Source organism: the organism of the source record quoted next, unplaced genomic scaffold, assembly GCF_019419815.1.
Source record: "Pyrus x bretschneideri cultivar Hongxiangsu unplaced genomic scaffold, Pyrus_bretschneideri_v1 Contig75, whole genome shotgun sequence".
Taxonomy (NCBI): domain Eukaryota; kingdom Viridiplantae; phylum Streptophyta; class Magnoliopsida; order Rosales; family Rosaceae; genus Pyrus; species Pyrus x bretschneideri.
This window is the reverse complement of record NW_025999815.1, coordinates 436500-456310: the sequence shown is the minus strand read 5'-3', so window position 1 is coordinate 456310 and position 19811 is coordinate 436500. Positions and strand designations below refer to the sequence as shown.

Sequence of the window (19811 nt, the reverse complement as noted above, 5' to 3'; positions counted from 1 at the left end):
AAATTTTTTTGAGATTTGTCATTTAAAAAAATCTGTTAAAATCATTTGAAATCCAAATTGACTACGAGCTAGTTCGGTATTGCTGTGTTTTTTTTTTTTAAATTGCTTTTGTTATGGTGTGAAATAAAGTTGTTGAGTGTTTGGTAATAGTGTCTGAGTGTTTTGGTAAATTTTTATATAAATTGCTGTGAATATATTAAATGATTTAAGATGATATGGTATTTAATGAAATATAATAATTGTCAAATAGAATAATGTAAGGGTAATGATTGTAATTTTATAAAATATGTGAAAATATGTGACATCTCATATCATCTAGGGCAGTGGATCCTGTAAGCCTTATATGTATATTCCCATCTTTACCTAGCATGAGACCTTTTGGGAGCTCACTGGCTTCGGGTTCTGTAAGGAATTTCGAAGTTAAGCAAGTTCGCTACAAGAGCAATCCCAGGATGGATAACTCACTAGGAAGTTCTTGTGTGAGTTCCCAGAAACAAAACCGTGAGGGTGTGGTTGGGGCTCAAAGCAGACAATATCGTGCTACGGCGGAGTCGAGCCCAGGATGTGGTGGGGGCCCGGGTTGGGATGTGACAATTTGATATCAGAGCCGATCCCTGGCCAGATGTGTGCCGATGAGAACGTCGGGCCCCTAAGGAGGGGTGGATTGTGACATCCCACATCGCCTAGAGGAGTGGATCATGTAAGCCTTATATGTATATTCTCATCTCTACCTAGCACGAGGCCTTATGGGAGTTCACTGGCTTCGGATTCCGTAAGGAGCTCCGAAGTTAAGCGAGTTCGCTGTGAGAGCAATTCCAAGATGGATGATCCAATGGGAAGTTCTTGTGTGAGTTCCTAGAAACAAAACCGTGAAGGTGTAATCGGGGCCCAAAACGGATAATATTGTGCTATGACAGAGTCAAGCTCGGGATATAATGGAGCCCAAACCAGAATGTGACAAAATATACTTGTCAGTTGAAAACTTTATTAAATGAATTAAATGAGCACTAATTATTATACTTTAAACAAACATTTTTTGTTAGAAACTTCTAGTTTCAGTACTCCTAATTACACCTTCTAGTTTCAGTACTTCTGTTTTTAGTACTTTTCTTTCAAGATCGAGTTACTTACTGTAGAGTGTACTTGTGCATTCATTTTTATTTTTTTGTCAAAATCATGCTTTTTGACTAAATGTGATTCTATTTTTATCCCAATAAAAAAGAAAAAGAAAAGGAGGAGTGAGAAGAAAATTGCAGAAATAAGTGATCATTTATTATAATAGTAGAAAAATGTTAAGTTTGCATGGGATTTAATTTTTAGTTAATGGTTAATTTAACATTTAATCTAATAATAAAATTATTATTTGAAAAAAATAAAAAAATCGCAGAAATTGAACCACACACCGGCATACTGCTTGCGTGCGGTGTACGACGGATCCTATTCTATGAGAATCTGAACACGGAACTTTGATTCCTCTGTCTCTACTGTTTCATTTCGTATTTTTCTCCCCCAGTTCTGTCTCTGTCTCTGTCTCTCACATACAAAGAAACTACATAGATTGAAGTTAATTGGGTTCTGAGGAATTGAAAAAACACAGAAAACAAAATTATGGGATCGTTGAAGAAGGAAGAGGAGGAGCTGGAACAATCGGAGGAGGACTCAAAAGAGGCCATACTGTATGTCAATGGAGTTCGAAGAGTTTTGCCTGACGGGTTGGCCCATTTGAGCCTTCTCGAGTATCTCAGAGGTATGATTTTTGATCATTTCCTTTTATCTTTTTAATTGTAATTGCAACTTGGTTTTGCTAGTTTTGTTTGTTTGATTGCCAGGAAAAGTGGGAAGAGAAAAAGTTCAGATTAGTTTGGTCTTGTAATCTGTTTAGTTTGTTTTGTTGTTGTTACAAGATGCCATAGTTCTTGTATTCCTATTTGTGTTTGTGTCTTTGGTTGTCTTTGGTCCTTTCCTTTGTCTTGAGATTTTGGTTTTTCTTAAGAAACTTCAATCACTTTGGAATTCGAGAGTTAACTGATGGATGAGTTTGCGTGGAAATCAATGGATGGTTCTTCTGGTAGACTAGTCCAGTTCTGTTTTCGCCCCTCTCGTGCAGTTTGGAAGGTCAATGGATGCCGAATATTTAGATTGCTTAATGCTCCGTTGATCCTGATGCCTACTGTTTGTGGATGATTAGGGAGTCTAGTTTGGGCAACCCCGGAATCTTTTAATGCATTACTTTGTGAGAAGCCTAAGTTTTATCCAAGGGAGGAAGGGGGAATGATGCATTGAAGATGGACTATCTTGGAGATATTTTGGGTTGTTTGGATGGAGAGTAATAGGAAATTTTTAGGCCGCTAGGCGCTAGGCGGGATGATGCATGCAGACCGTTTGTAGTACATACTTTGTTTCTGGACATTCTTATGGACTTCATTTAATCATGTTTTAAGGTTGTGTATTAGTTTGTTCTTTTGTTTTGTTTTCATTTGGTGTCTTCTGCTTTGTCGTTCTTTAGTTTGGAACTCGGGCGTGGTTTAGGGATTGCCTTGTCCCTTGTGTTGTAGTTTCTTTTATATAAGAAAGAAGAGTATTCTTGAACTACGGAGCTGATTGCTGTTAATAAATGTCATAAATGTCATAATGGTCAATATTTTTTGCGCTGCATCTTTTACATTCTTAATTGCTGATTTCTTTCAGATTTTGTTGTCCACTTTGGTTCTTTATGTCAAAAAACACCTAATTAGGTTCGATGGCCTTTTCGACAATACAGATATAGGTTTGACGGGGACAAAGCTTGGCTGTGGTGAAGGTGGTTGTGGTGCTTGCACTGTTATGGTTTCGCATTACGACAAAGAACTGAAGAAAAGTTTGTGAGTCTCCCCTTCTCTTAAATATACATTCGCTCACATACATTCGGATCAGACTGAAAATATTTTGTTTATTTTCTTTTGTAAAATCATTTTGCAGCCACTATGCCGTCAATGCATGCTTGGCTCCTTTGTATTCTGTAGAAGGGATGCATGTAATTACTGTGGAAGGACTAGGGAGCCACAAGCAGGGCTTGCACCCAATTCAAGTAATATATGCTTCCTTTCTTTTTGCTTCTTGTATCCATTATTACTTTTAAGTTAATCGGAATGATACTGCATACATTACCTAGTTTAGCCGGTAGGATCTCTTGTTTCATACATGGGGCATGAGTTGTTTAGGTAGAGAGACGCTATCTCTTACTGTGTACCATGGATCTGCAACGTGAAATCAAGGGGACCCTTGAGGAACACCTAAGGCATTCCTCTGTTTAGTTAAATTGCGAAGAGGATTAAGCCTTGTGGGCACGTGATTTGTTTCACCAAGGTCAAACAACGACATTTGAGCTGGGGTTTTGATTTCAATTCTTTATTATTTTGTAGAAAATCAAATTCCTAGCTGCTGCTAAGTCTAGATCCCTCCAGGTCACTCTAAAACCTAATAAACGCCCAGCCCTTAACACACAACCCCCATAGATGGGATACTCAGTAGCTCGAAGGTGCATCCTGCAACCGAGTTGCTGTAAGGATACATTCCCCTGTTGGCCTGCATTTTGTAAGTTCTGCCATTTATTTCTTCGTCCATTCCCCTGCATGGTGGACTTTGTTTTCGTGAACAACTCCGAAGTGCTCTTGCTGGGGATTATTTCAGTAATCAGCCATGAATAGGAAGGAGTTTGATTGGAAGCATGCAAAAGAAATTGGATGGAGAAAAAGGAAACTTAAGGTACATATTTTGTAATCCCCAATTGGGTGAGGGCATTTGTAGGCTTACATCACTTAGCATATTCTGTAATCAACAATTCATGGAAGGTGTTTATAGGCTTAAAAATCACACTCACGATTGTGTACAGTCTCACAAAAGTTGTAAAGTTGGAATCCCATACAGTTTTGAAACATTGATAGAAGTAGCACAGAAAAAATACAAACACTCAGCGTAAGCAGTACCAAAATGTGCTTTAAGAATTCCTAGCTGTAATTGTGTTGCATAAGATAGGAATTCATCCTGTATACTGATATATACCACTAGATCGATAAGTTGATTGGCCATTTCATGCTCCAGATTTTTTTTCTGATTTAGTCACTCTTTCTCGGGCGAAAGAGATGATATCTCAATCGTGGGAACATGATATGTTTTATCCGACAACTGTGTTATACTGAATTGCTTTTCTTGAGATTGGGGAGGATCCTGGGTGGAGGAGTCTGGAGTATGGAACCTCCATTAAAGTACGTAACCTGCCTAATTGAGATTCTAACCTATGCCTATTTTCTTTCATGTTATTTAGGAATCATTGGCACGATCTCATGGTTCACAATGTGGATATTGCACCCCCGGTTTTATTATGTCCATCTATGCCTTGTTAAGGTCAAGTCAGAAACCACCTAATGAGGAGCAGATTGAAGAATGTCTTGCAGGAAATTTGTGTAGATGCACAGGTTACAGGCCAATTGTTGATGCTTTTCGTGTCTTTGCCAAAACAAATGATACACCATACATTAATACATCTTCACTAAGCTCCGAAGGAGGTGAGTTTGTGTGCCCTTCGACTGGAAAGCCCTGTTCATGTGGATTGAAAAGTGAAAGTTCATGCACCACTCATGAAAGTGGCACTCATGGTGAGAGGTATGCACCTGTCTCGTACAGTGAAATTGATGGAAGCACATACACAGACAAGGAGTTTATTTTTCCTCCTGAGCTATTATTGAGAAAATCGACTTATTTGAGTTTGACTGGTTTTGGTGGATTAAAGTGGTTCCAACCGTTGAGTCTTAAACAAGTGCTAGGATTGAAGGAAAAATACCCTGATGCAAAATTATTGGTAGGCAATACAGAGGTGGGAATTGAAATGAGGTTGAAAAAAATTCAACATAAGGTTTTGATTTTCGTTACAAATGTACCTGAACTCAGTAAATTGACTGTGAAGGATGATGGCATAGAGATAGGTTCAGCAGTAAGACTTTCTGAACTACTTAAAGTTCTAAGAACGGTCATAACAGAACGCGCAGCTCATGAAACTTCTGCTTGTAAGGCCTTTGTTGAACAATTAAAATGGTTTGCTGGGGTGCAGATAAGAAATGTTGCGTCTGTGGGTGGAAATATCTGTACAGCCAGTCCAATATCAGACTTGAACCCTCTTTGGATGGCCTCTAGAGCGAAATTTCAGATTATTGATTGCAAAGGGAATATTAGAATGACACTGGCAGAGAACTTTTTCTTGGATTACCGAAAGGTGGATCTGGCCAGTGGTGAAATTTTACTCTCTGTATTTTTACCTTGGACTAGGTCCTTCGAGTATGTGAAAGAGTATAAGCAAGCTCACAGAAGGGACGATGATATTGCAATTGTGAATGCTGGGATTCGTGTTCATCTTGAGGACAGAGATGGCTGGGTTGTGTCTGATGCGTCCATTGCTTATGGTGGAGTTGCTCGACTCTCTCTTTCTGCAAAAAGAACGAAAAATTTTCTCATTGGGAAGAGTTGGAACCAGGAGATGTTGCAGGGTGCCTTGAAAGTCCTGCAAGAAGATGTATTGCTCAAGGATGATGCTCCTGGTGGAATGGTGGAGTTTCGTAGATCATTGAGTGTTAGCTTTTTCTTCAAATTTTTTCTTTGGGTTTCTCATCAAATGGAAGGGAAGCAATGCATTAAAGAGAGTGTACCATTATCTCATCTTTCTGCTGTACAATCGTTTCACCGGCCACCTGTTATAGGATCTCAAGATTATGAAGTTATAAAATGTGGGACAGCTGTTGGGTCTCCCGAGGTTCATTTATCAGCAAGACTTCAGGTATATTCTTGGATATACTGGCAAACTGTTTTTTAATTTTTTTGATATACCAGTTATTCAAATTTGTATTGTTTTGGGCCTATACTACCGAAGTTTGTAATTAACATTTGAGAGTTGGACGGCGCAATTATTTTATGTATTGCTAATGTGAAATTAAATGGCGTGAAGGTCCTTTTTATTTGGAAATTGGTATAAATCTGTGCACGGTACATGAAAATTTTCTCGTAGAGAGTAGCAGTATGGTGTTGGTATTGATACGATAATTTCTACCAGGTTACAGGAGAAGCGGAATATGCTGATGACACACCATTGCCTCCTAATTGTTTACACGCTGCTTTAATACTCAGCAGAAAGCCTCACGCTCGTATATGTTCAATCGATGATTCTGAAGCAAAGTTATCACCTGGGTTTGCAGGCATATATTTAGCAAAGAACGTTCCAGCTGATAATAACATTGGACCAGTTGTTGAAGACGAGGAACTATTTGCTTCAGAATTTGTCACTTGTGTAGGTCAGGTATGATGGTTAAAATCTCTCTCTCTCGCTCTCTCTCTCTCTCTCTCTCTCTCTCTCTCACTCTCTCTCTCTCCTGCATGCATCCAAGGCTATGTAGGATTTTTTCTTGCGTGGTACATTTGGTGCTATGCAACCCTGCTATCCTCTTTTAGGAATTTATCCTTGGTGTTATTCAACATTTTATGCAGGTTATAGGAGTGGTAGTTGCTGATACACATGAGAATGCAAAACTAGCAGCGAGGAAGGTTCATGTTGAGTATGAAGAGCAACCAGCCATCTTATCAATACAGGATGCCATTGATGCCAAAAGTTTCCATCCGAATACGGAGAGGTGTTTTAGGAAAGGGGATGTGGATATTTGCTTTCAATCAAGTCAATGTGACCATGTCATAGAGGGGGAAGTTCGAGTCGGCGGACAGGAACACTTCTATTTGGAGCCAAATAGCAGTGTGGTATGGACAGTGGATGGTGGCAATGAAGTTCATATGATCTCATCCACTCAGGTATGTTAGAAACGCCCTGAAAGAATTGCTTCTTCAACCAATTTAGATATGACGGAAATGGGAGTCTTAAGTTGTACCTTTTTCCTCTTTTGATAAGGTTTTATTTCTTATGAAAAAGAGGACATCCTGTTTTACTCAAAGGTGCTTTTAAAAGCGCTTGATCCTCATATTGACAAAGCATAGCTCAACATTTCTCGTCTTCCATTGAATACTGCAAAGCGTCGAGTGAATGGGTCAATTACATTAGCCACATGTTTGACATCCTTCCCCCACTTGGGTAAGTATGTGATGCTCCTGGCTGGGCAATTAATTCAGAATTACAGCAGAATAGCTCCCTAAAACCCAGTGCCCTATCTGCTGTCCCTAAAACCCACTCTATCTTTGATATCGTTGAAGCAGGCACTTTTGGGTTCCAAAGTTAACCTGCAAGCCCAATATTTCCCAAATCGATCCACCCTTCCCATCTCTAGCCAAGCAGCTAGAGCGTCCCTTTCTTCATGAGGAGATGCTCAAGAACATAGTTGACTAGTGGAAATTGACCTCTTCTTGATACAACCATATTTATTTTCTGAACTAGCAGATATGTGCATTGAAGTTATAGTACCGCCGATCCCATTCAACCTATTGGATGATACCTTGGAGATGATTTGAGTTGCCACATTGCATAGACTAATTAGCCAAATTGTATCATGTTCATCAGGTCTAAGACCGACGCTAGTGTGATTCAGCTTTTAAGTTGAATACCCTGGTGGAATAACCTTACACTTAGCCACCTTAACCTCCTCCCAAAACTCTTGAAAGATTTTATGGACCTTTCTATTTTCCCAGTTACTTTGGTAGCGTTTTAACGCTCCATACTTAGCTTTCCAGTCGCTTCTTTTATATTGGTGCATAGACACATTACCTCTCTCTCCCTCCCCCCTTTCTTCAATTACTATTGTTCCTAAGTACTGGTTGTATGTATTACAAGTATTTATGTGATGATTGGAAAAAGTTTGTTAGGGACCAGTGTCAATTGAATGTCTATGACTTTATTTTAGTACTTAATTTTCTAATGCAATGTAAAACGAAATCATCAATCTGCAGGCCCCTCAGAAGCACCAGAAATACGTTTCTCATGTTCTTGGTCTTCCAATGTCGAAAGTCGTTTGTAAAACTAAGCGCATTGGTGGTGGTTTTGGCGGCAAGGAGACTAGGTCAGCTTTCATTGCTGCTGCAGCCGCGGTTCCAGCATATCTGTTAAATCGTCCAGTTAAAATTACATTAGACCGTGATACAGATATGATGATAACTGGACAACGCCATAGCTTTCTCGGAAAGTACAAGGTTTACTTCTGTTACTGTAATTGTATTTTCTGTTGGATCACCACATTTATGTCCTGCTCATAGGTTTTACAATCTGATGTTAGCAGTACCTCTTTTTCGTTTGTTCAAATTGTTGGTTCCTTTTTCTTTTGTCAAATAAGTGACAACGGACAAGCGCTGCTATATAAAAGAAATTAAGAAAAGACTATTCATGCCACAAAATACACAGTGGGACTTTAGTATCAAGCATTAACAATTTGGCCCCTTCTATGGTTCATTTACCTTGTACAAAATTCTATTACCTGATTTAACTTTGATTAGGCGAAGAGAAATATGAAATACTCCTTTAATTCAAGGAAAAAAAATGGAGAAGAGGGAGAAGGTTTAGGTTTAGGGTTTAGGTCAATTATGCTATTATTGTTTAGTTGGATTTCATTTTTTTCTTTGTTGAAGTTACATCACATGTGATAGAATGAAAGAAAAGTATTGATTTCATATATGCTTTTACACAGGTTGGATTTACAAATGAGGGCAAGGTGTTGGCACTGGATCTTGAAATCTACAATAATGCTGGAAATTCGCTAGATTTGTCTCTTCCCGTACTTGAACGTGCTATGTTTCACTCAGATAACGTCTATGAGATTCCAAATGTGAGGATTGTAGGAAGGGTTTGCTTCACTAACATTCCAAGTAACACTGCTTTTCGAGGATTTGGTGGTCCTCAAGGTATGATTATTGTGGAAAATTGGATTCAGAGGATTGCTGCAGAACTCAAAAAAAGCCCAGAAGAGATAAAGGTACGTTAAGAAATTTTATTATGTTGTATTCCTTATGTTGCAGTTGTACCTTCAGTTCATAAGCACCACATTCCTCTTAATTTGAGCTTGTTATATAAATTTGTTTCAGGAAATTAATTTTCAAGGTGAAGGATCAATATTGCATTATGGTCAACAACTTAAACACTGCACATTGGGTCCGCTCTGGAATCAACTGAAGTCATCTTGTGAATTTTCAAAGGCTCGCTACGAAGTTGACCAATTTAATATTCAAAATCGGTGGCGGAAGCGTGGTATTGCCATGGTTCCAACAAAATTTGGCATAGCCTTTACGTCAAAGTTTATGAACCAGGTAAGTTTTCATAAGCCATGTTTTTTTCGCTATAAAACTGTTAGAAAAATACAGGTTGGACAAAAGGATTTTTTACTATCTTATTTTTTAGAACAATTTTATAAGGGGAGTGGGGAGGGTTTGAACATAGTACAATAATTAAGGGAAGGGAGGAGTTTCAAACCCGGGACGCATGGGTAGAACCAACACCCTATCCAATCTTTTGCCTATAATTGATTTTCATTTCTATACGCTATGCAATCATGCTATTAGAATCCTGATGAGGCGTTCTTAAATGACTCTTAGGCAGGTGCTCTTGTTCATGTCTACACAGACGGAACTGTTTTAGTCTCACATGGAGGTGTAGAGATGGGGCAAGGTTTACATACAAAAGTTGCTCAGGTCGCTGCTTCCGCCTTCAATATCCCTCTCGGTTCTGTCTTTATTTCGGAGACAAGTACTGACAAGGTAATTGACAGTGTTCCATTTCCTTATGGGGAACTTTGGTTTGGCGGTTAGATTTTGCACCTCGTTTATTCATCCAAGCTAAAGATAATGTAATAGGTGTATCAATTTATTATATATGTCATATGGAATGGAAACCTTGTGCACACTTTGGATCTCTTATTGCTGCCTAAAGGGCAAGGGGCCGTTCCCGTTTCTGCTGTTTTATGGTTCTTTAGGATACCTGTGATTGTCCTAAAGGGACTCTTAAGCTTTGTTAGAATTAGACCATCCAATTCAACCAATTGCAACGGATGGAGAGTGTCAGGACTTTATAGATTAATATGTAGTAAGGCTCATAACTCCCTATGTAGGATTCCACGTTCTCCACAAGTTTATGCATTATTATATCAAGGAAGTTGCTAGAGTGCTGTTTCTGCAGTTGATGTTGAAATGTGTTGGATAATAGTAAAATTTACAAGAATGTGTGTACGAATTAGAGCCTGTAATTCTCTGTAGCACTTAAGATTGAATGGCTTTTGAAATAAATATTTTAACAAATTAATAGGTGTGAATAACTGGTTTATATTCCCTTCCGTTTCTGCTGTTTTATTTTTTATATATGCCCTACAAAGCTGATGATCCCCATGCTCGTATTTTGTTGGATTAATAAACTAGGTTCCTAATGCAACGCCAACAGCAGCTTCTGCAAGTTCTGACATGTATGGAGCTGCAGTTCTAGATGCATGTGAGAAAATTAAGGCACGTATGAAGCCTATTGCTTCACAGAAAAATTTCAGCTCTTTTGCCGAGGTACTCTTTCTCTCATAGTTTCCAAATACTGTTCCGTAATTTGGTAATCGTGTCTTTCATACAAGTTTATATCCTTCGTTCTCATGAGGAGCAAATGACTGTAGCATTTAGGATGCTTTGGCATTTACTCACCAGGAGCGTTCCAAAACAAAGAAGTTAATTATAATCCCAACGCAAAAAAGAGGAGAAAAACATTGTGCATGATTAGAAGTAAATCAATAAAATTGTTAGGCCATCAATTATATATCCAAAAATAAACTGAAAATGACGGTCAGTAAGATTTAAATGTTCCAAGATAAAGTTTTTGTTGCATGGGTTATTAATTGCTAATACCTTAGGGTGATCTATAATATTTTATCAGTCACAAACTTCTGCGAACATTTTCCTCCCCTGAATCCTGAACCCTAAACCATACATGGACTCTTATGTGAGCATTTTGCACTGAGAATTTCTAATGGTACAAAACTTATGTTAGCTTTGTGTTTCATAATTATTGTCAGCTGGCAAGTGCATGCTATGTGGAACGGATAGATCTTTCTGCTCATGGGTTTTACATTACACCGGAAATTGGCTTTGATTGGACAACTGGTAAAGGGAACCCATTCAACTACTTCACATATGGGGCTGCTTTTGCTGAGGTTGAAATTGATACATTGACTGGAGATTTTCACACTAGAACGGCTAACATATTCTTGGATCTTGGTTACTCTCTCAACCCCGCAATTGATGTTGGGCAGGTGTTTTTTCTTTCTCCATTTTTCTTTTTAGTATCATTATTTAATTTATCAGTAAAGATCCTCAAGATATGGAAAGTTTAGCACTATCTCAAACAATGCTTACTGAAGCCCTTTTTTAAGGGATCTCTATGTTGCAAACTTGCAACGGGCTATATTTCATGAACAGAACTGCATCTGGTATTCTTAAGTTATGTTTAGTAATCCTGTGTTGGGGTATGCTTTGTTTCAATAGGAATAAGTCGGGCTAGAACTGATGCTAAATGTTGCATAAATATAGATATACATAGACACATAAATACGAATACGTTAGAGTGAAAGAGAGATTGATTCTTGTCAGAATGTGTAGTCCAGATTCACAGTATGACAACATAACCATTTATCTGGCAAGAGACGAGTTAATAATCAGTCTGATCTCTGGCCTACGTTTCATACAATATAAGCACTTGCCTAGAAAGAGAACATTTCCATTTTATGTGGTAAACTATTCAGTGTATTTGTGATCTCTTGTTACATCAGTCAACTAAATTAATGCAGATGCTAACAAACTCCTGGATCCCGATCTAGTTTCAGACTTCCAATCTTGCTGTTTTTCTAGTCTTGTTTACGAAATGGGGGAGGGGGTGGTTGAACTTGGTGATTTATTTCAATTCGACCACAATAAATATTATGTTTCTTATGCAGATTGAAGGAGCATTTGTACAAGGTTTGGGATGGGTAGCTCTAGAAGAACTAAAGTGGGGCGATCCTGCTCATAAATGGATCTCACCCGGTTGCCTCTACACATCTGGGCCGGGAAGTTACAAGATTCCTTCCATTAATGATGTCCCCTTCAAATTCAGCGTTTCACTTCTGAAGGTATGCTGATTCCTTTAGAAGAGCATGTTATCCAATTAAAGGTTACTCTGGAAGGTAATTTGTCTACAAGTATTACGGGTGCAGTTCTAGAAGTCAATGAATGTCCTTGGGTTAATTTGTCTTTCATTAGCAAGTAGCGTGGGTTTTGTGGTTGGTGAATGTCCTTTGAACTACTTGAGGCTTCCATTGAGTGGTAACTCGTGTGCTTCGTGTTTTTGGGATGCAGTGATAGAAAACTATGAAAATGGTTAGTTGGGTGGAGGAAAGGTTTCCTTTTGAGTCAGTTAATTGGATAGGATAGTTAGCTTCTGTTTGGAAAAGCTTTAATTCTTTGCTTAACAATTGTATTTATTGAGATCGAATTTACTCGGCCACCCAGCGTACGTTAATGATTCTTTCTGCTGACTTGTTTGTTGTTTCCTTTACTAATTGACAGGGCCATCCAAATGTGAAGGCCATCCACTCATGTAAAGCTGTTGGTGAGCCACCATTTTTCTTGGCATCAGCCGTCTTCTTCGCCATCAAAGACGCCATAATAGCTGCAAGAGCAGAAGTAGGGTCTAATGAGTGGTTTCCACTTGATAATCCCGCGACACCTGAACGGATACGGATGGCCTGCTTAGACGAAATTATTGAACCACTTGTAAGCACAGATTTCCGCGCCAAGCTTAGCGTTTGATTACTAATTTCTGCTTTCCTGTATTTCGTCTATACGACTGGTATCGGACTTGTGCTAGACTGTTCGGTCTCTCATGTTTTTAGCCAATTACAACAGATGCATGTAAATTGTAATATTTTTGGTTTACATGAGATGTATACTCATACGGAATTTTTAAGGAGACGATATTCAAATGGGTAATGATTTCGGCTTCTGCACTTATTCCGTTGTTTATGCCCGTTGATTAGCTTACTGAAATTACAGTTAAGCGTTATGTTTGTGCTATAACAGCTCCCTTTGTAATCTACTCATATCATTTATCATGCATGACATTTTCCAATGAACATGTAGGCATTGGACTTACATGTTTTATTTATCAATCTATAAAGCGAACAATGTGATATTATAGATAGCTACCTTATCTTCTTCCCAACAAAAACAAAAACTAGCTTATCTTGGTACATTACTTGAGACCCACTTTTATTTTGTTGATTTTATGTACTTCTACCTACAACAATTTCTTGTGGTCCAAATTTTGTATATAGCAGTTGTTATGATGCAAATGTAAAACCATGTTAATTAACCCATAAACTTGAATTAAAAAAAGTAAATATAAAAAGTTAAAAAGTTCAGAGAATATAGTGTACTAAAGATGTAGAACATTGGTACCCTTTGTCAGCAGGGGCGAAGCTAAAAAGTTAGTTCGCTGGACGCATAGCTAAGCATTAGCAGATGCAGGTCTTGTGGAATTCCATACATAGTGAGTGCCAAAAAATTCAATTTTTTTAAGTGAGCCATTTTGTCGAGCAATTGGTCAACCCATACCCCATTGTGTGCTTAGTTAGCGTGCATCCCCCACCCTTTGTGCTATTTAATTGTTTTTAGGTCAATATTGTTATAGTAAACAAAGAGATAAATCATATATGTATAACACCTTTTATTAGACGTATGAAAGGAGAGAGGGTTAACGAGACTTTTATTGTTATGGTAAACTATTCTCCTCTTTCATCTGTTTCTTATTCGTGAGCTACCGAACGAAGTTTGCAATTAAACTTTTTTATGTTATATCTACCTTTGGTGGTTTTGAATGAGGAGTGAGTGATAGTGTTGGTGGTGGTAGTTAGTTGATTATTATTCATCCTAGTTTGATTCAATATATCAAGCAACATAAACCTATTGCTATTTAAACATACCCTTAGACGACTTTTCTCCCACCCAAACACTTGAACGGGAGGGGGTGGGGTGTGCGTGCCCCCTCTTGTCCTTAACATGATCGACCCTGCCCCTGAAGGAGCCTCAGAAAGCTCGTCACATGAAATAATCAATAAGTTAAGAGAATTTATTGAGCAGTTTTGAGTTCGATTCTCTTCTCTGCTTACATCATTTGTTATAAAATAATAGAGATAATTAACTATCACATACATGATATTTTTGGAGCAAACTAATTTCTTTTCGTATATTTAAATTGGAGGGCAGGGAGAGGAAAAAATATACTCGGATTGACATCATCGTTTCAGTACATACATGCATGTGGAATTGCAAAAGTCAGAATTCCTATAATATAAAATTGTTAATATCAAAATAGTAATTCGGTTGGAATATTGATATGCAGAAACATTTCAAGGGACAATTTGGAAAAGCTTAATGTAGCTTATGGGGCATATTGATTAATGAGTAATGACTATTTGGACTGGGCCTTTTCTAGAATATATGTTCGTACTATCCGTTACAAGTTCAAATTCTTCCTTTCATATATTAAATTAGTTCAAATCATCGCTGTGTCAAGAAATTTAATTTTGTGTGACGGACAATGCCTTCAATTTCAAACCTAATCAGTTATAAAATACTCTAGTATTATATGATCTTGTGCTGTAATTATACAAACATGTAAACGCCAAATTTAAAATTTATTTGAATGTTTGGGGAGGTAATTTTTTGGGAACCTTGATTGAACTGGTCTTGTGAGTTTATGAACTCGTTTGGATATGTTTTTAAAATGATTGAAAACGCTTTTGATGAAAATGTTTTTAAAACCATTCTTTAGTAAAGATGCAAGTAAATTATGAAAAAACACTTAAAATGCTTTCTGGAAAAAACACATAACCTGTGTTTCTTCTAGAAAACACTTTAAGTGATTTTGGAACCCAAAAATATTTTCCCTAAAATCGTTTTTAGTCATTTTAAAAGTACATTCAAACGAATTCATGCTTGCTATCATCATATTTCTGCTAGTTGTACTTTACAAAATTGACTTAAAAAAACTTTATGGTTATAAAATATACGCAAGGCATTTGGTATTTTTGGGCAATGAAACGACAATGAAGTACTAGAATATATGGGGTATCAACCACAGTTGTTTATAAAATTGATTTATTTTAATTTAACACCAACCCAGTTGATACATTCCAAGTTCCATAGGAAAATTTGTTAATTAAGAAAACCTAACGTCAACTGCTTCCTCTTACAAATTCAGAAATATTGCACAAGAATTTCAATGTCAACTAGTTATAATTCTGCGATCTAGTACTACGGTCAAGTGGTATTCATCCTCACATGTAAGTGAGAGATTTTAAATTCAGTTCTCGCCAAAGAGGAATTTGAACTACCTTATTACTAGTTCATTGCGAGGCTTAGCCCACCCCTTCCTCTTAGTGTAGATAATATTGTTTGTTAAAAAAAAAAAAAACAAAGTTGTAATTGGTTTTTTAATAATATGTGCCCAATTATTTTTCTCCATAATAGGCTATTCTACATGATTTAGTCTAAGACTATTTTCAAGTAGATTTGCATGAAGACCCTTATTGTGCAAGCCTAATGAGTAATGGGAACCCATTACCTAATTGTTTAATATTTGAACAAAGACATGAGATGATTTGCACGACTTAATTTGTCTCCAGTGGTTTACTACCCTACAGGTTGGAAACTTCATTTAACATTAAACAAATGCTCCTGTGATTGAAGGGATCACTATATAAGCTGTGAATCTCTTTCAGTTGTCACTTACAAACAACCCTGTGGTCTTGAAGTCGAAGAGATACGAGTCCCAAAAGGGTTTAGGGTTTTGCTCAAAAATAAGCCTGGCTTATGCCTTAGCTGTATGCTTGATAGCCACCAATGTAGCAGCCAGTTGTAACAAGCCTTATGTTTCTTCATCAACACCAGTACCTGCATCTTCATACCTACCACCCTATTCCTACAAGTCATCGGCACCGCCACATTATCCTCAAGAAACACCGCCTTACTACTACAAATCACCACCTCCTCCATCACGATCATCTCCACTTCCCTTTATTTAAAAATCTCCACCACCATCACCTCCCTCACGTCCCCCTCCTTATGTCTACAAGTCACCACCGCCTCCTCCTCCATCACCCCCACCTCCCTATATTTATAACTTTCCACCATCACCATCTCCCTCACCTCCCCCTCCTTATGTGTACAAATCCCCACCACCACCATCTCCCTCACCTCCCCCTCCTTATATCTACAAGTCACCACCACCTCCTTCTCCTCCCCCCCCCCCCTCTCCTCACATTTATAAATCACCACCACCACCACCCCCTCACCATCTCCTCCTCCTCCTCCTTATGTATACAAGTCAACACCTCCACCTTCTCCATCACCTCCCCCTCCTTATGTCTACAAGTCACCACCTCCTCCTTCTCTATCCCCACCTCCACCTTATGTCTACTGATGCGAGAATTACTTGACACTCAAATTAAACCCTCGTTTGACAATTGTAGTAGAATGGATAAGTGAGGGATCGTTCTAGACCGGGGATTAGGAGGGCTTGCTAAAACCTTCTAAAGTGACTTAAAAACATAAAAACTAAATTAAAATACTCTTAACAAGACTACTATGACTCAGAATGGCTTTGAAAAACTCAAATTGTCTAAAACAATCAAATTGACTCAAATGGAAGCTAGAACTTGATTTAGATGAATTTGCATTTATTTATGACTCCAAAAGCTTAAAGATACAAAAATAAAACATAAACGAATGATTAAGACTTAACAAAATAGGGGGGGGGGAATTGTGGTTGGACGATATTAAATTAAAAAGACAGAATATAATTAAAGGCAAAATGTAAATATGAATAAAAATATGGATGATGGAATAGCCAAGGGGTTCTTCTCCACACATGTTACACTTGCATACAAAATTGATTCTCAGTTGGTCTTTCGATAAGTTGTGAAACTCAATGCTCCAAGTTAATTAGGTCCGCTTAAATTAACTTTCAGATTTCCCTAGATTCGTTGGATTGAATGGAATACACATTACAACCAAATTATTCTTAATCAAAGTCCCTAACTATGGAATACGCATGATAGAGACATTCAACAAAGATCATTAAGTTCAACGGAAATCATAAACATTGACGAGGCATTCGTTACTATGGAATACGCATGAAACTTATGCCAAGAATTCGTTTAACGCGATTGTTTATAAGCAACCTCCACTACTTGTGAATATAAGTTCATAACGATTAGATGAAATTCACTTATATTCTAGCGTCATATTCATGCATGAAAATTAAGCGCGCATTCTTAATAAACATTCATAAATAAATTATCAATCAAACGGTTAAACAAATTGAATCCACAACTTATGAAATTCCAACGAAAGTTAATCAATTCATATTGCAAATATAAACATAGTTTTGAATCACCCCCTAGCTAAAGGGGGTTTAGTTCCTCATAAGTTTGAAATAAAGAAACCCCTAAACATTCCAACAACTCAAACTTGAATTGTATGAACGTTTAGGCACTCTTCTCTTCCACTCTCATACGTACAAAACAAAGAGAATTAAATTTAAACTTTGAAATCAAAGAAACACCTAAACATTCCAACAACTCTAACTTGAATTGTATGAACGTTTAGGCACTCTTCTCTTCCTCGTTGTTGTAGCACAAGGTCTAAGGGGAGCTTTGGGGATTATGTGAAGTGTTTTGGAGGGATGGGAAGTGGTTGGAGATGGAAGAAAAGATGCAAAATGGAAAGAAACTCACGGCTAGGGAAGGAATGGAAGTGTTTGTGGTGTGTTGTGTATGAAATGAGATGCTAATTGAATGAATGAATGCAAGGGTATTTATAGGAGTAGTGGAGGGAACATATGGCTATGTCATTTGTAGGTGAAGTAGGTGGATGTTGTAGGTGAAGTAGGTGGATGTTGTAGGTGAAGTGGATGTTGTAGGTGAAGTAGGTGGATGTTGTAGGTGAAATAGGTGGATGTTGTAGGTGAAGTGGGTGGATGTTGTAGGTGAAGTAGGTGGATGTTGTAGGTGAAGTGGATGTTGTAGGTGAAGTAGGTGGATGTTATGTTAAGTGATAAGTGATAAGTGATATGATATGTGGTTATGATATGATAAGTGGTTAAGTGGTGATGATAAGTGATAAGTGATTAAGTGATATGATATGTGGTGATGATAAGTGATAAGTGCATGTGGGTTAACTAATGAAGGAAATGCATGTGCAATGACAATGTGTTAGAATGGATGTGTGTTATGCATGGCATGATTGGGATTAGGAAAGGTTTAAATGTCCTAAAACTAAAGAGAACAAGGTTCCAACACTTTGGCTCCAATTAGGTCTTCAATTTCGTCCAACACTTTGGCTTCAAGCATAAGCTATCCGTCCTTAGCCCAAAAGTGCTCCAAAAGTCTCCAAAATGCATCTTTTTGCTCCTTTAGCCCTTTGGAACTACAAACACACGAAAATAGCTTAAAGTACTAAAATAACTAAAGAAACATAACGTAAATGTACGAGAACAAGCCATTTAAGTCGCATAAATATGCTCCTATCAAATACCCCCACACTTAGCTTTTGCTAGTCCTCGAGCAAAACAGAAAAACAAAACAAAAAGAACAAAACACAACCTACACCTTCCAACAATCGTATCAGGGACTTCCAATGCACATGACAAGTTAAAAATCATTATTCTCACAGATTTGAGCCATCTTTACACTTAAGTACATTCTTAATCATAGTCACCACATACTAGTTCACAATTAAGCAATTAAAACACATTTCAAATGTAGTAACATGCCTTTAGAGAATTCCCTCAATTTCTTACTAGATGTACTCTCGTTTTTCACACAGATTTTCTGACTACACACCCTACACTAGGTATATGTGAGAAGATTGATGTAAACATGTAGACGAACACTCACATATGTTATAATAAGGAAAGCATTTTCTGGAGTTAATAAGCATGTTTAGATATGATCTCATGAATGGAATGCTACTACTTAGACGCGAGAACCAGTGACACCATAAGCTCATACCAAGTTCAAACTCCACAATTGAAATACATAACACTCAATATAGAAGTCAAAGGGTAGTAACGGGGCTAGGGTATTGGCTAACAATGAAAGGTGAAGGATAAACAAACATTCTTAAAGCAATAGTGAGCAAAGTATTGAATTAGACACTTAGAATTCCCTTAAGAACGCAGAAGTCAACTTTGAACACCCAAGGGAAAATCACACAAAACTTAGGGCCATATTCAACTTTTTGGACCCTTTCTTCAACCATCAACGCTCGTGAGTTCATTCTTACTTATTTTCACTCCTTTTTTTTTTTTTTTTTTTTTTTTTTTTTTTTTTTTTTTTTTTTTTTTCTTTTTTTTTTTTCTTCTTTTTCTTTTGAATCTCAAAACATACATATAAACGTAAGAACAAACTTTTACTCCCCCACACTCATTTTCTTGCATAATGTAACTCAAAAGGAATTCATTTAAGTCATGCTCACTAAACTTTAAGAACAAGGGTATAGGAAAGTCCTACTCTAAGCTAGGTAAGGGGTGATGTGGGTAAACAAGGAATAAAGGCAAAACGAGGCTCAACGGGGTTAAAACTTACAACATATACGAAGTATGGGAAGTAAGGCTATTTGGCTATGGTGGTGGTCACTACACAACTTCTTCTTGAATATGTGTTATGCAAATCAATAACATGCTTTGAATGAAATGGGCATGAGTTCTAGCATTTGGAACTATATGATGAAACGCCTTCTAAGTAGTAACCAAACAAAGAATAATGAGATCATGCAACGACTTTAGAAAACAA

The 19811-nt window shown here is 37.6% G+C and overlaps 1 protein-coding gene across 1 annotated transcript; it reads left to right on the top strand.

Moving 5' to 3' along the window:
* Positions 1-1438: 1438 nt before the first annotated feature.
* On the top strand, positions 1439-12966 carry LOC103965536 (xanthine dehydrogenase 1). The gene is made up of 14 exons (XM_009378605.3): positions 1439-1747; positions 2762-2861; positions 2959-3067; positions 4304-5806; positions 6080-6322; positions 6511-6825; positions 7912-8151; positions 8643-8927; positions 9037-9258; positions 9544-9705; positions 10360-10494; positions 10995-11231; positions 11913-12086; positions 12523-12966. Exons 1-14 carry the CDS (start codon positions 1609-1611, stop codon positions 12763-12765), a joined length of 4107 nt encoding a protein of 1368 aa, XP_009376880.2. The 5' UTR covers positions 1439-1608; the 3' UTR covers positions 12766-12966.
* Positions 12967-19811: the final 6845 nt, after the last annotated feature.